General features: G+C 39.0%; 1 protein-coding gene across 1 annotated transcript in view; it reads left to right on the top strand.

The window, feature by feature from the left end:
* Positions 1 to 16,324, top strand: part of RSU1 (Ras suppressor protein 1) — a 94,286-nt gene that overhangs the window by 30,428 nt on the left and 47,534 nt on the right. Inside the window, exon 8 of the mRNA XM_065731318.1 lies at positions 8,920 to 9,052. Coding sequence (XP_065587390.1) covers positions 8,920 to 9,052 — 133 coding nt within the window. The remainder of the gene's footprint in view (positions 1 to 8,919; positions 9,053 to 16,324) is intronic.

Genomic DNA, 16,324 nt, shown 5'->3' with positions numbered 1-16,324 from the left:
ATGCTGGAGAAGTAGAAAATTCATCCTTTTTAAAACAGCCAAACAAACTTGCTGGGGTCAGTAGTCATGTTTCCTTCTGTGGAGGGTAAAACATTTCTATAAATTAAATCTATGTTTTGGAATGGTTAAGTAATTCTTTCATTATTTCTTTAATTTTGAAGAGCTGAATTATCTTCTTTGAATAAAGGATTGGCTTTAAATAGAAAGTTCTAGGAACCCTTATGCTTTTTTGAAATGACTGGAATTTGTGAACTACACAAAGTAGTTGCTGCAATTATTTACTCAAGTTAATAGTAATTGAAATAGCAGTTTACTTAGGTAATTATAACAGGCATGTGCAATCATAAGAATCATTATTTCACAAAAGATATTTATTTTCTAAATATTCTTCAGATAAGCACCAAACTTTTCCAGTGTAAGTTATTGCTGTGCTCTACCTGTGCTGCAGCACAGCGCCATTCACACCTGCACATGGCAAACTGTGACATTTGTTGGAAGCTGAGTGTGTCAGCGCTGGCTGGCTCTGAGCACTGGAACACCAAATTGATACCTTGCCAATTAAAAAAGAAACAAACAGACCTACTTCTACTTTGGGGACTAAGGCTAAGGTGGTGTAAGAAAATAAGAAGGTTTATTAAACTTAGCAGTGGATAAACAAAAGAACTTGTTTTCCGGGGCGGTCAATAGGACAGTTATTACTAGTTAAGGAATAGCAGAAAAAATGTACTTAACAAGACAGGTTGTAGTTAAATTATTTATATAAGGAAAGTGTTCCACAGAATTTGTGAATGCTATTGTTGTATTTCTCATTTCAGGCTTAGTTTAAGGTTAAAAATAAACAAAAATAGATTTTCATGTACTTAGAAACTCGACTGGCTCCATGTCTCATTTTATGAGTATTAAGGCATATGGGAAGAAATGAGAACTCTGCAAAGCTCCATTATATCCGGAAAGATGTTTTCTGTAGCCCATCTGTTAGGCTCACACCACAGGTATTCATTTCCTTACAGTGCTGTAATTCTTGCCCAACTTCCAAAATTCAAATTTCATCTCATATTAGTTTTAAAAATAGGCAAGTCCTACTACAACTTCTCAGATGTCTGCAGTGTATGTAGTCTTTTCTCATGTTGATTGTATTGTAATTCCAAGTATCATCAGCATAAAATGATGTATCTTTTCTGCAGAAATTGTAGTAAGAGTACTGTAGCTAGAGCCAATCAGAGCTCTGTTTTTTGTTGTTAAATGCTCTTTTTATGCATTTCATAGCACCTAAAATTGGTTTCAGTCTGCTGAATTCTGTGCAATCTATGTTCGAATGGAAGTTTTGAAGGTATGGTGAATTCTTTTTGAATTAGCCAGATTTTGGCCTGATAAAGGACTCTTCAATGAGAGAATGCTTTGTTGAATTCTTGTGTAATTGAGAATCCCCTGGGATTCTGAAATTGGTAAAATATGCAACATATTTCAAAATAAATTGGGACGCTGATCCTCTAAGCCTGTAATGCTTCATGTTCTGTTGAAGCATCTCTGATGTTTAACTGCTTCAACATCACGTTAATTCTCTTTGTTCCAAACCCCGTCTGTCACGTGGTGCATCTCTTGGATTCTTAGCTGATGTGCTGGGAGCTTGTTGCAGTGACTGCTGGCTTGCTCCTAGAGATCCCCATCACAGATGTGCATTTGTTACAAGGAGCAATGAGGTAAATGGTATTTCCATCAGTTTCACCTTTCAAAAAAAATAAAACAGTGAAACCTCCAAATTCTTAAAGGTTTTCTGGCCGAGGGTCTCATTCGCTTGCATTAGGAATGTTAAAGAAATGAATCTAGCTTGGTCAGAAGTCATTTGGAGTGATGTTAGGAAGAATATAGAAAACATTTGGAAATAATTTCTTGGATTTCTGTCAGAATGCTGTTTCTTCTCCGCTTCCCTGTAGCTACCCACACAGTGACATGAGCCTGGTTGCCTTGGTACCTGCGCCTGCAGGCTGCACACGGTGGGGCTTCGGCTGCTGATACTGCGAGGTTTGTTGTGTGGAGGTATGAGGTGTTAGTGCAGGGCTGTGGGCTGAGGGCACAGCCTCATGCACTGGGCTGAATGAGGTCCTGCTTGGTGGCTGTCATAAGTGAATGTTAACATTGCTTATTGTTTGCACTTGTCATCCTGCTGATGTCAGGCTTGCTGTGGGGAGCGATGGTAGAAATTGCCAGGGCTTCATCTAGGAGAGTTAACCAGTCTTCCTCTGACTTGGGTATGGAACTATGGATTTGTCAGGTTAGGACTATATTCCTTCTGTACTTAATACCTGTGAAATGTTGATTAGGGGAGAAGTTTAATTTCATGCATTTTCTTGTTTTCTTAGGCTTCATCTTTGGTCCTGACACATTCTTGAGTGAAAGTTTCCTACTGTTACCTTCTCCATTATGCTTTGCTATAATGATTCTGGCTGACCTTTGTTATTTTGTTGGAATTTCATGTAAATATCTCAGAAGAGGGCTTAAAACAAAGCTAATTCAGTCCTATGAAAGGTTAAGGTGCTTGAGAGTAAAATCGTCTTCCCTTAGCATTCTGAAAGCAGTGGCTGAAGCAGTACCGTTTAGCCTCATTTCACCTCACATTGACTTCAAGGGTAAAGGATTCAAGATATAACTGGTCTGCTTTTGCTGTGTTTCTCTCACTCCCTTTTCTCGAAGAGGGGGATAAAAGAAAATGCAATGGAAAAGAGTGAAGGGTTAGGATAAGGACCGGGGGATTGCTCACCCATTACTATTACAGGCAAAACAAACTAAACTTAGGGAGTTTTATATAAATTATTCCCTGTTACTAGCAGAGTACAGTAGCGAGAACTAAAGACAAACAAATAACACCTTACATCCATCCTCCCTCTTCTACCTCCTCCAACTTCTTTAGCACAGGAAATAAGGAATGGAGCTTCAGTCAGTCCATAACACTTTGCCTTTGCTGCTTTCATAATCTAGCCCCTGCTCCACATGGGGGCCTTCCTTCCTGAACTGATCCCACACGGGCTTCAAGCACTGCTCCAACACAGCTCCATACCATAGGGGCTACCTTTCAGGCGCTGCTCCAACACTGCTCCCACAGGTGACAGCTCCCTTGGGCCTCCTGCCCTACCATGGGCTGCTCCCCATGGACTGCAGCTCTGACCTGGGGCTGCTCCTGCAGGGATCTTGGAGGGCTGCTGCTCCTTCAGCTGCAGCATTGCTGCTCCATGGGCTCTTCTGTGGCTCACATGGAGATCTGCTCCACGTGATGCCCATGGACTGCAGGGGGACAGCCTGCTCCTCCATGGGCCACCCTTGGGCAGCAGGGAACTTCTGCTCTGCACCTGGAGCAGCTCCTGCCCTCCTTCTGCACTGACCTTGCTGCCTGCGAGTACTGTGAGGAGAAAGTGAAATCTTTCACATCTGTGCTCTTGCTTTCTGTCCCTGAATGTAATTGTTGAACTGAGGATGGGCTTAGGCTTCATTGTCTGCCATTCATGTTGGTTCATTCAGACTTGACTTCTCCTGTGGCTTCCCATCTTGCACTCACAGGCAAGGCTTCGGCATTCCCATCTGAATGGTCAGAAATGCAGCCAGAGGAAAATTTCCAGACTGCTTCTGTCTGAAAGATGCTGTGGAGAATGTGTTTAGTTTATTAGCATGTATTTGATCTGACTTGTTATTTGAGACTTGAACCTGCTGTTTTCTCTTTTAACTGAAACGTAGACAACTTCTGTCCAAACAAAATCAAGACCAGCACTGTTTCGAGGTTGATGATTCCACATGTGTAGAGCTTCTTTGGTAGTATAACTTTACAGGCCAGAGGACAAAAGTGTTGCTAGGGTTGATTTGCTGGAGACTCCAGTCTAGATTTAGATTTACTGGTTGTTTTTATTTAGTCCATAATCTCATTAATAAGCAACTGTATTTTTTCAACTATGTCACAGAACTGTAGATTTGTTTATCATACTATTTCCATGACTGTTTTATCTGATGCCAAAGAAGATTGAGTCACACTTTGCTTATGTACAAGTCCTTCCTGTGCTCTGTGTCGCCTTACTGCTCCCTTATAAGCATTGCTTAAGTCGACTTTCTTCTCTTACTCCTTCAAAAATGACAGAGGTCTTCGAAGCAGAGATGATCTTCCCTTTTATAGGAATGCTATGAGTTAATGATCCACAGCTTACTTGTACTTCAGACTTGTGTAAAAATCATTTGCCTTTGATAACATTCATCCTATGGCATAGAAATCTGTATATATTTTCTTTTCTTTTTTTTTTTTACATAGAATCTAAGACAGTATTCAGAATTAATTGCTTTGGTGTCATTTTTACGATATAATAGTCATGACGTTTCTTCCACCCCCACCCTTGAACCAGTGTCTCTCTCTATGGAGGGAAAGCACATGCCACAAAAGTAATAAAAATTATAAGCCCTGTAGTGTAAAGCAAATCTAAAATGATCTAGGACAGACATATTTTTACATACAACCTAAGTTTAAATTTATTATAGTAGACTGATCCCTTGCTTAGCCTTTAATAAAACAGGATTTGAGGGTATTTATATCTATATAAAGAAATTAATTTTATTTCATTTCTCCTGTCCTATGTGTGACACTGAAAGAGTAAGACCTTTGTGTTGTAAAGGGAAAGAACATTTAAATTACAATCTTAAGAGGAATAACTGAAATGAATGTGTTACTGCTTGAGGACTCTCCTGGAGGTTGGTAGTGTCGGAATGTAGGATATAGGCAGAATATCAGTAGGAACCAGAAGGGAAACGTAACAGTATACAGGCCCCGAATTATTTCAGCTGGAATTCTATTGATTTTAATGAAGCTCCACTAGGGATGAATTTAAACCACTACAAAGAAGCGTTGATCTGGCATTTTACAGCTAGGATCATGCTTCTTATGCTGAATGCCAGTGCTCACTTTTCAAATGTCAAAGTTGTTTAATTACTTTATTTCACCTTTTAATTTTTGAAAGTATTTAAAGTGTTGCCAAGGGGCGTTGGAGTGGAAAGGACAAGTCAGTTTTGTGTTCATTCTGTTCCATTTTGTTTGTACTGAAGTAACGCCTATGTATACTAATCACACCTTACTGTACTTTAAGTACACATCAACTAGGTAAATATTATCCATCAGATATGCAATGCATCACAAGAGGATGAGGGACTTGCAGTTGAATATAAGGGATGCTTGCAGGCTTGGTCTAAATAGACAACAGGAGCCTGGTAAGTCTGGAGACACCCTTAGTCAGGGTCGAATGCTGCATTCTCACTGGGTCTGACATATATTTTCTGCAAACAAGGCTGGGGTAGGCAACATTTTATCTGCTTTTATGAGCTCTTCTGGCTTTTGCAGGCAGTAGAACAAAATCTGAGTGTTCACACAAACTATTTTTATTTCAACAGCACTGAGGAGAATAACAAGAAACATTAACTAACGTGCTTGAGATTGCATGCAGGATAGATTTATCCAGAGGAGCAGGGGAAGTGTAGCTGCCTTTTCCCTGAAACGTTACCCAGGATGGGGTGTGCTTGAGTCCATTATAAAGAAATACAGTTATGGTCTGCTTGTTATGCCAAATTTTATTAATGATAAGTGGATTGTTTTAGATGAGGTGATGTGCATGGAAAAAACAAACCAGTAATGACCAATGCAATCTCTTAACTCTAAAATACTTTGTGATCAAATCTTCAGTGCTGGATTTGTACTAGAGGCAATCCTGTCTTCTGCCTACTAAAAATATCAGAAGGATTTGATGTGATCTGTGCGTCAGAACAGTATATAAAGTTCCTTAAAGCCTGGAGGCAAAGTGCTGCTGCTCCTGGACACTGCATAAAGTCACATCTGCCACATCTCTTTCTGCGGCCCATGGATCTGGTACTATAGGGATAGAGTAAGGGAATTTCTTAGCATAGTGCTGCTGTAAAACAACAGCAACAAAAACATTTTCAGGCAAGTGCTTTGGAGGGAATGCATCTGTGGGGTGTCCAGCTGTACAGCATGGCTCAGCCATGCCCATGTTGGAGCTGCTGCCAGGCTCACATGGGCACTGGGGCAGCTCACAGGTGGTTTGGCTGGGGAGACAGAAAAGATGTCAGGACATGACCCCTTGCAAGGTATTGTGGCCAGTGGCACATTGTCATCCTTTGTTTCACTATTTAACTGCAAGGCTTCTTTGTTCTCAATTTGCTTGACTTGTGGCAGGAGTGGTAGGCTGCATTCTTCCCCCATTGTTGCTAAGGTTGGACAGACTCTCTCTACCACACCTAATTTTCTGCTCTTCAATGCATACAGGGATTTCCAGATGGAAATTTTGGGGTCCCATGAGGAGAGTTCAAAATGTTTGGTGCTACATGCTTCCTCCTTTCTTCTGGACAGCCCTCCTTTACTCCTCCTGTGGAAGAGCACCTGATCTCTGGTAGTAGCTTGCCCCAGAGACAGAAAGATGGTTATTTCTTACAGTACAGTGCTTCATTATATTCTTTGACAAACCCCGTGGGTGAGGTGCCAGCTACCCCTCATGCTGTCTGCCAGCTCCTGAAACAGCTGGTAGAGGTGCAGAGCTGCCTTCTGAGCTGGGAGAGCTGGGTCTATGTCCAGCGTTGAAGGTGCTCCTGTTTTCTCCGTTGTTTTATTAATTTTATCCTCATGAAAGGTATATTTCTAGCTGCCCCTGCTATCTTCTGGGGCAAACAGAAGGCAGAGAGAAAGGAAGTGATTGCTTTGGCGTGGAGGTTGACAGTTCATTTTGCTTGAGCAGATCTCTTATTGCTGTAGGATTTATTTGGCTTTAGTAGAATAGTATTTATTTCAATTAATTACATTTAAATGGGCATGTGGTATTTAGGATTGGAAGTGGGCGCACATCCCATGGAGATGGGAAACATACGGCAGGATTCCTTGGACTACATTTCTGAAACAGCTTGGGGCTTCAGAATTCAGCTAAGAAGCTTGCTATTGAGGTTTTGGGAGCATGTAGCTTGTTCTTGTAGGCTACATTAAATTTGACACATAATGGGGTCAAATTTTTCTCCACGATTTTAACTACTTTTGTTAGCTGTACACAGATGCATCATTTCATCTTGATGAAGTACTTACTGAGCTCTAATTGTGAGTGCTTACAGTGTTGGTAGTGCTGGAGAGAAACGCATGTGGTTTTTTGCAGGTAATAAAATGGAAAATCCAATTTGCTGCTGCAAAGTACGCCTCTGAGTGATGCGTGGTGTTCATAGCAGTGCTGGTCAGAGGGCTGCTGCTCATTGCAGCACAGCCACTCTCCCTGGAGGCCTGTGCCTTGCAACTGAGCAGCGAGCAGCGAGGCTGTCTTCAGGGAGCCCGTACAGATTCCCACACCCCACCTTCTATCTTATTAGGTCCTCTTGTCACAGTGCTTAATCCTGCTTCCTGATCCTTGTTACAACACCAGGGCTGCACATCCCATAATAAAGGAGATGGGTGCGAGGCCCCTAACTGGGTGCACCGGAGCATGAGGCAGTTAGGGCAATTGCTGCTGACTGACAGGGTGAGATGCTTCCTGCATGTCGTTATTTTAAAAGAACAGGCCTCAGACAGCTGACAGATGAGCTGGGCAAGGTAATGGTAACTTGTTGATAGGCAATATGAGATGCATGACATCTTTTCACACAGTATAATGGTCTGTCTTTACTCTAATTACATTAACCCTTCGTATGGAGAGCAGCACAGTAATGATCAGCAGGAGAGCAGAAAGTGGGGAAAAGCAAAGGGAGCCTGTAGCTTACGTGTGTGCTCATGCGACTTACAGAGGCGCCTTTTGTTTTGTAGAACTCTCATATCAGGTTGCTTTTAGACTTCTCTGACAGCTTGGCTTGCTTGTTCTTCAAAACCTTTTTTTTTTTTTTTTGTTTCCCATGGTTTTCTGTGATTTTTTTTCTTTTTTTTTCTTTTTCTTTTTGTATTTGTGACTTCCTTGTGGATTTCTAATGGTTGCGCTGGAACTCCATTTGTCAGAAAATGTGCAAAATAAAAATCTGAAATGATAGCAGAGATTTTTTTTAAATTTAATTCAAAGGACACGTTTCAATGGCTAGGCCTTCCTGGAACTTTGCCTCTTGTAACCATGTGAAGTTTTGGCAGAGCATCTGCTGTTGTGGTTTCTGGTAGTAAACTGTTTGAAACGAACAAAAAAATATAAACAATAAAAACTTCCTTAACGTCTCTAAGGCTTCCTGTCAACAAAACAGTTAAGACTGACACCTTTATGTTCCTCAGTATAGGGAATTCTCATTATGGGATCTTGGTGCAAACAGCTTACTGGGCATTGTCAAGGCAAGAAGCTCATTGGACATCAGTGTTGACATATGGTGCTTGGAGTAGTCACTGAGAAATGCTTTGCAACATTAAGCTTCAGCAAAGCTAAATCTTACTGTAGTGTCATTCACTGTTCATTCCAAGCCACGGCAGAAAGGGATATCTTGCTAGCTCATCCTGCAGGCCTAAAGGCTATGGTTTAATAGTATGGTGATGTGAAACTTCTAATGTTGCAATAGAGCTGGGAAGTTCAGGTAGAGGCATCAGAAAGCCCCAGGTTCTTATTTGTTTTTTCTGCCAGTGCTGACTGAAATTACTCCTGTGCAGAACATCCCAAAATCTATCCACTATTAAGCTCTGCTTCAAACTAACTCAGCGAATAAATATTATGCATAGTGGGTTGAGTTCAACCTCACTGAAATGAATAGAGTGTGACTGCATCCATCATGATGGGAACTGCTCTGTCCTCCTTTTCCACTCCATTAAACCTGAAATATTTCCTTTGATTGTTTGTACTCTCTGAAATGAATGAAGGGTATTTTATTCACAGCTAGTTATTTCTTTAGACGTTTTTATATTAAATATTTTTTTTCATATGCCATTTCTTAAATCTCTTTCAGGTAATTTGGATTTGACTGGTCAAAAGCAAGTCTTCAAAGCAGAGAACAATCCTTGGGTGACCCCTATAGCTGACCAGTTCCAGCTGGGAGTGTCTCATGTTTTTGAGTACATTCGATCAGAAACATACAAGTAGTAAGTATTGTGTGACACCATTATGTGCAATCAGTGTTGTTTTTTTTTCCTTTAGTGTACTTAGTAAACTGTTATCAGCTACACTCTTCTTTCATAATCCATGTACTAGCTTGGGATTCAGGGCAAATACACAAACAGTAAGCTTACATTGAAGAGTTTTGCTAATGGAAGGGTAAGTTAGTGTGATTTAGACATGTTAAGGAAGTATAGATTGCTCAATATTATCCTACGTTTGTTGTGTCTTTCTAAGAGCTGTTAGGTAACATGAGAAAGGTAAAAGAGCAAGAATTACAGGCCTTAGAGGTACTAATTTTAAGTAAGTGCATTAAGGTTTTATAGATTGAAATAAGTATTTGTTGATGGCTCTGGCTGCAAGTTGTTGTGTGTTGAAAGAGATGTCCAGAATTAAGAGCTTTTAATCTGGACTGTTTTACTTATGTCCATAACTTTGCTAATTCAAATATAGATGCCAGTGCTTTCTTCAGCAGTGTAATTGGATAAAATAGTTTGTGTTAGGCATCCCATTTTAATTCTAATGTCTGTACAAATGCAGACTACTTGTTTGGGAAATAATGTCTTCAATAATTCACTGAAGTATTTATTTGCACTGAAAATGTTCATGTTACCAGTCCACAGTAAAACTTCAGATTGGAAGTTACTTTTATTCTGACAACTACTTTGATGCTATCTTCCTTAGAACCAGAAGGTAAAACAACAGACAGTACAACTGCTAGGTTGGAAACTTAATTTTTGGTATTTCCTCTTTACTTAATAATGTATTTTAATAATGTAAGGGTATTTATGACAGTTCTTATCTGGTAGCTGTCAGCTCAATTACTGAAAAAGAATAAGTAGTGGAAGATTTTGGGGTTCCAATTAAATAACTGACGTGAATTTCTGTATGAAATTGTGAATGTTCCAGCAGTGGCTTTTGTATGGTGTTCTTCATTAAGAGAATTTAAGCTATAAGAATCACAGCTGGGAATGTGGCTACAAAATTGTCTCAGAAGTGTCCTGATCTTTGTCTGATAATGCATAGTTCTCAATCATGGATTTAAGTAGTCTGTAATACCTTTCTTTCAGTAATGTTCTGTACTGCAGACATGGTACAAGGAGGCAGCTGTCTGTCAGAGTATCCTGCAGAGTATCCTGCAGTCCACCTGCATCTTAAGTTTTCTGATAACTTGTTGTAATGTCTTACAGCCACTGTTATATTTATCTTTGAGCAGTATAAATTAGGGTCTCTCATGCAGTTCTCATGCAGCCTGCAAAGTTTCAAGGACTGAAGAAAGGATTTGACATACACTAGGGTTTTTTGGGAAGCTCTTGTTAGGTACTTATAAATAAATAGAAATGAAAAAAGATAATAAGTAGTTAATTTATATCTGTGGAGTAATAAACTGCTCTGGCATCTTTTCTTGTGCAACCAAATTTAAGATAAAATCTTCTGTAATTTACCGATTTTTGTTACTATTGTTCTTTGTTTTAAGTAAGCCATGTTATGTTTGCTGTCTCATTTGCTGCTGAGGTGCAATGGTGTCTTTTTGTCTAATGGGCTGGTTTTCATTCTCTTCACAGTAAATATTTGACACCTCTGTAATTAACAGCGTAAGCAGAATCAGACTAGCCATTAGTGGGAGGAAAAATGGAATCAAAGAGTCATTCCATGGCTCCTGCAGAGTTTTACTTAGGTTTTAAGCAGTTAGAATGTCTTTATTTCCAAAGATTAGTGATGAGAAAACAAAGGTGTGCAGATGTTACTAGTTCAAGAAGACATTTTATTATTATTTTCAGTGCAACTGTGTTTCATTTAAATCATAAATTTAAAATATCAGTATAATTTTATTAGAATCTCAGTAGCAACATCTTCTGGTTCTTGACTGCAGTTATTTTGCATATGCTATAAAGAGAGTTGGTGGATTTCCCTAATGAAAAAGTTGTCCTTTTTATCTTCAGTTTCCTTTAGATATGTGATCTGAGAACTGATTGGATACCACCTGCTACAAACATTTATTAATTTGCAGTAAGCCGATTTTAGGTTTTAATACTCATAAACAATGGCATAATCTGGTAACGGGTCTAGTGGCATAATTGTGCACAAAAGCAAAAGAGCTGTGAACATGAAAGAAATTAAAACTCCTTTAGAAATGTTGGTCTTTTCCCTCTAACATTTTCTTCAAGTTCCTTTTTCATTCCGAGTCCATGTCCAGGTTTTTTTACTTTTTTCTCATTAGGCAAATCACTAAGCTGAGATGTGAGTATAGTAATTTTCTCTGTAGATACCTAACTTTATGTAGGTTTGAGCACTTGGATTTCTGTAGATCATTCAAACAAGAAAAAAGATTTTTAACTTAATCTGATGGAGCCAGCTTACCTTCTATTCTGAGATAAAACAGTATACTTAAACTGATTATTGGATACTGTTTGGGTAACCTCACTTCCAATACTGAGAAAAGAGAAAAATTCTTATTTACTGACAGCTTACAATCGTTCTTCTCAGATCAGAAAGGTTACTTTCAGGTACTGGGAGATGCAGACTTTCATAAACTGGGAAGTATACATCTATGTGGTAGATGGATTTTGAGCTCCAGGGATGGTAATTGTCTCCCTGTGCCCATTCCTTTTGCAGGCTGATTGGAAATATTGATTTTGCTTTGTTTAGAATCTAACATGGTCTGTACTAGCTAAGACAGAGAGGGGGTATGCTCACAGTCACACATGCCAAGTTATGTTTCACTAAGTGATTTATGCTAATATGTTTTTTTTTTGTATTTGCAATGACAAACATCATATTTACTCTGTTGCTGTTATCTCAGTCAGAATGTGGTCGCTTGGTGAGTACTGGCAATTCACTTGCTCACAACGCGTCACTAAACCTTGAGGCTTCACTTGATAATTGGCACAAGCCATCGCTGTGCTACAGAAACCATCAGAGTTTTCCATTCAGATTCTGTGAGGTTGCTTTTGTGAAACTGCTAGCAAATAGATCAAAATAGATCTTCTTTCCCTTGTGAAATAAAATGGCTGTTTCAGGCATACTCAGTGGAAAATTTCACCCCATTTTTAGCTTTGCATTAGGATATTCCTGCTCCAGTGATTAATTGGTAAGTAGGGATGACACCCAGGAGGGATGAACATTTCTAAAGATAAAATGTCATTGTCTCACATACTCTTACATTTTCACACTTCTGTTTTACATGGTACTTAAGCACCGAGAATTAAATTGGAATTGCACTTTACTTCAGAAGCGTCTTAGCCAGTAGGCCCCTCATATCAACTGTTCCTACTTAGTAGGCGCTTTCATTTCCTTTAATTTCCTCACCTTTCATGAAAAATGATGCCAAGTGATTTTTTCAGCCCTCATTTTTCAAAAAAAGACATGTGCTGACAAGAAGATGGGCTATATATTGTGTTAGAAAACGTGTGTGGAGGGGCTTTTAATTCTTAACAGGAAGCTCAGCAGCGTGTGGCACTTCACTGGCTTTTGTTGGCTAAAATACACCCACTGTACATATCATCCTATGACAGCATCATTTGGAAATAGATCACTTTGCCAAGAGTATAATGATTCTTAATCTCTGACTGCCATGCTAGCTTCTTAAAAGTTCAGGTAGTGAGCTGAATCTTAGCCTTGATTCTGTATGTCCCCAGGAGGTGCCATTACAGTCCCCATGTGGCTCATGGTAGAATAGAGAAGCAGCTGAAAAACTTGTTCAGACAGTAAAGGATAATGGCAACCTCATCTCAAAGAGCTAAACTAAATGTTTTATTTTTTATTCATGCATCTAGTCAATTTTCAAAGTGACCTTTTTGTAATAAGCATGTCCTCAGAGGATCTTCACTGTCTAGGGTACCAACAAAGAGATGATGGGTTGTTTGATTTAGTGGCTATAATGTACTTAGGCAAGCGCAATCAAACATATATGTTTGAAAGAAAATAGTGTATTAAACTCCTATGAACAACTGAAACCCTATGATGCTCATCAGGGCTGGTGTGAGATAGTGGTTTAAAGTTCAGATGTGCGATTGGTACCTGGGGTGGGGGGTTGGTTTTGCTGCTGATATTCATAGCAACACTAATCCAGAAAGCTGCCTTCTGGGTGTGCTTCTGGCATTAATCAAGTGCTCTTGATCAGTCTTCATGCAGAACTTGCTCTTAGCTTGTTTATTCTCATAACAGGGAGGGTAGGGATGTTGCTTTTGTCACAGGGTTCTGTTGCAGTCATCACCTGGTAGCATAACCTCAGCTAAAACAAAATAATGTGCTAGATGGTGGTTGTGTTGAATAGCATTCAGACTTCTAGCATGTCTAAGCTACTGTTGATCCTGGCACTTACCTCGTATCACTTTATTTAGCGACTGTTGTCTCCCTGTTTGACCTTATCTCTGTGAGGCAGCATTATGATAAAACAGTCCCCATTAGTTAAGTTTCTAGAAAGCAAACTTTCCCCATGAGGCCATCAGCGTGGTGTCAGGAATCTCAACAAGATGTTTCATGAAAAAAGTAAGCTACACTTTTCACATTTCCATCAGAAAAGGTGGTGGAAGAGCAAGCCATTTCAAAGAGTGACACGTTAACTGTTAGCGGTGGAAATGGTTTGACAAACGCTATGCTGAGCATATATCACTTGGCAACATTGAAACGTAGCTCTGTGCTGAGCATTGTAATTGAAAACCTCATTTTATTGTCAGTGACAGTCTGCAAGATACACCTTTGATCCAGTCCTTTAGATAGAGGCAATCTCCTCTCTGGCTTTGTTGTTTAGAAGAAATTGTTCTACTGAATCTCATTATGATGTGGCAGCAAATCCCTCTGCTTCCAGGTCAGCAGTCGCAGGTCACAGAAAAAGGGATTCTCCTTCTGGGTTCTAATAATGAAGAGTTTTTCATCATTTGTTTTTAACTGCTAAGGGAGACTGGCAAGATGCTCAAAGTAATGCACTATGCATTAGCATACAGGTAGTATACGGAAGTAACTCATCTATTGTGGAATAGAATTTGTGTGCTAGTTTTCTCTTAGGTTCAACTCTACAAATACTTACAATTCTAAAGCAGGTATTGTCATTGTTCCTAGAGAGCTTGTTCTTGTTCTCCTAGCACTAACCTTTTGTACCTATTTCTTTCCCTTCTTGTTTTTACACTGTAGTTGTTCCAGGCCCTGTTCAAAAAAAAAAAAAAAAAAAAAAAAGATGGTGTTGTGTAGCATTCCTGGTACTCACTTCCATATTTCAGTGCCTTTCTAGCCTGGCATCTTTACCATTTGTAACTAACATTAATTTGCAGCAGTGGTGGTTGTGATCTCATGATTTGGGATTATTTCAATGTAGTATTGCTACAGTAAGAGTACTGATAACAAGATGACCTCAGAGATTTTCCATAGGTGAGATTCTCTGAGATGTCACGTCTCCTGCACAGATGATGTCATGGCAGATTAAACTTCTTTTCTTAGAAGGCAGGAAGCAAGATCCAGTGTAGCTAAGAAGTAAACAAGAGTTTACAAACCTATTTCACACATTTTTGTCACGTACCAGTAAAAAATTGTAATTAACCAATAAAAAGTATTTTATCAGCTTGATGGGGGAAAAAGAATATAAAAATGTAATTTACATTTGGTTTTGTTGTATCAAAGGCATGGTACTTTATATGAAAATACTGATTTGTATTCTAACCAAATATATTTATTGGCTGTATTTTTAAAATCGATAAATATATTAGTACATTATTTCCAGCAGAGACAGTAGATGACTAAGAGTCCTGACATCTCTGGACAGCATTTACATGCAAATCTGCAACTCTTCCCCAAGGCGAAGTGGAACCCATGTTGAAAGACAAACAAGAAAAACAGTATCTGTATAAATTTGTGTTTATGTATTGCTAAGATGGATATGTAATAAAAAAGAAGCTATCACTGATGTATATGACAGATATAGATACTGCACGTATAAATACTGTTCTAACTACAGATATTACTATTCCCTTTGATGTGAACTTTCATATAAAGTTTAGAATATTATGCAGTAATCCATTTACCATGTCAGGGATGATAACCCAGGTTTTAAGTCACTGGTGCTGATGTCTAGGGCTGGGTTAGAATCAGAATCTGAATGAAGAACTGAAGAAAGTACAGAAACAGGGGATGTGATGAAACCAAAAGTAGGGAAAGAATGACTGTAGAATATGGGAATTGAATGAGGAAGCAAAGACAGAGTTGTATCTGATCATTAGGGAAGGCAGGATCAGAAGATGAGTTAAAAATTGATTGTAATTATAGTAAAATCCAAAATGAGGAACAAGTAGAGATTCTAAAATGCTAAGAAACAGAATTGAGCGCCTAGCCTTGAGAACAGATGGGGGCGTAAGCAAACAAGCAAAGATCATAATGTGCCATTGCAGGTAAGTGATATCCTGAGTAGGAAAAAAAATACAGGTGGGAACAAAATACATGCGAAGGGAAAAACAGTTGAACTAGTCTGGGATCTGCTTTGTTAAGACTCCTCGTTGTTGGTGAGACGAGTTCTGTCTGTCTGAACTAAAAAGCACCCTTTTCTGAACTATGATATTCAAATTCTTAATAATGGGAAAGATAATATAAAGGAATAATAAATAAAGAAAATAATAAAGGAAAGGAAATGATATCCTGCTATGCTTCTGTGTTCAGTGCAGGGAGGATGGTGATTAAATCTTTTAGTGAAAATTAAATATTTTTCAGTCCACTAAGTAGAAGCTTGACTATTTTGTTGTGAGAAACAGTTTTAAACCTCCAAGCCTGTGGATGTGCATTCATGAGATTTAGGGGAGGTGACTGAAAGAGTCTGCCAAAAGTGGCAGTGCTGTTATCATTTCAGCATCAAGGAAGGCAGATAGACTAAAACAGATTGTTGTCAACTGATTTACTTTGACATCAGTTTTGGATTAGTGAAGCAAAGATGTGGAATTTCAAGACTTTAAAGAATATAACTGCAGTATGAATCTAATTACTACAGTTAACATGTTAATACAGTTTTGAAAACTGTGTCCTAAAGAGAGATTAGAAATTTGGTTGGCCAAGGAAACTCTTTGACTACATCAGATTCTTGAGAAGGATTTAGCTTGTAAAGCTGAACAGCATTCTCATTAGGAAATGAGTTTCAATAAAGCAAACACTTAAGAACAACAACTGCCTGATAGGTCTTGGACTATAATTGTCAACGAGGGCATTTCTATGAGCTCTGCAGGGATCTGACCTAGAACCACTCAATGTTTTCCTCGGTTATTGGGAAGCAAATACACAAT

This window comes from Cyrtonyx montezumae, unplaced genomic scaffold, assembly GCF_038088225.1.
Source record: "Cyrtonyx montezumae isolate F1298 unplaced genomic scaffold, pur_monq_1.0 scaffold_14, whole genome shotgun sequence".
Lineage (NCBI taxonomy): Eukaryota > Metazoa > Chordata > Aves > Galliformes > Odontophoridae > Cyrtonyx > Cyrtonyx montezumae.
The sequence above is the reverse complement of the archived record's forward strand: the minus strand, read 5'-3'. Positions and strand labels throughout refer to the sequence as shown.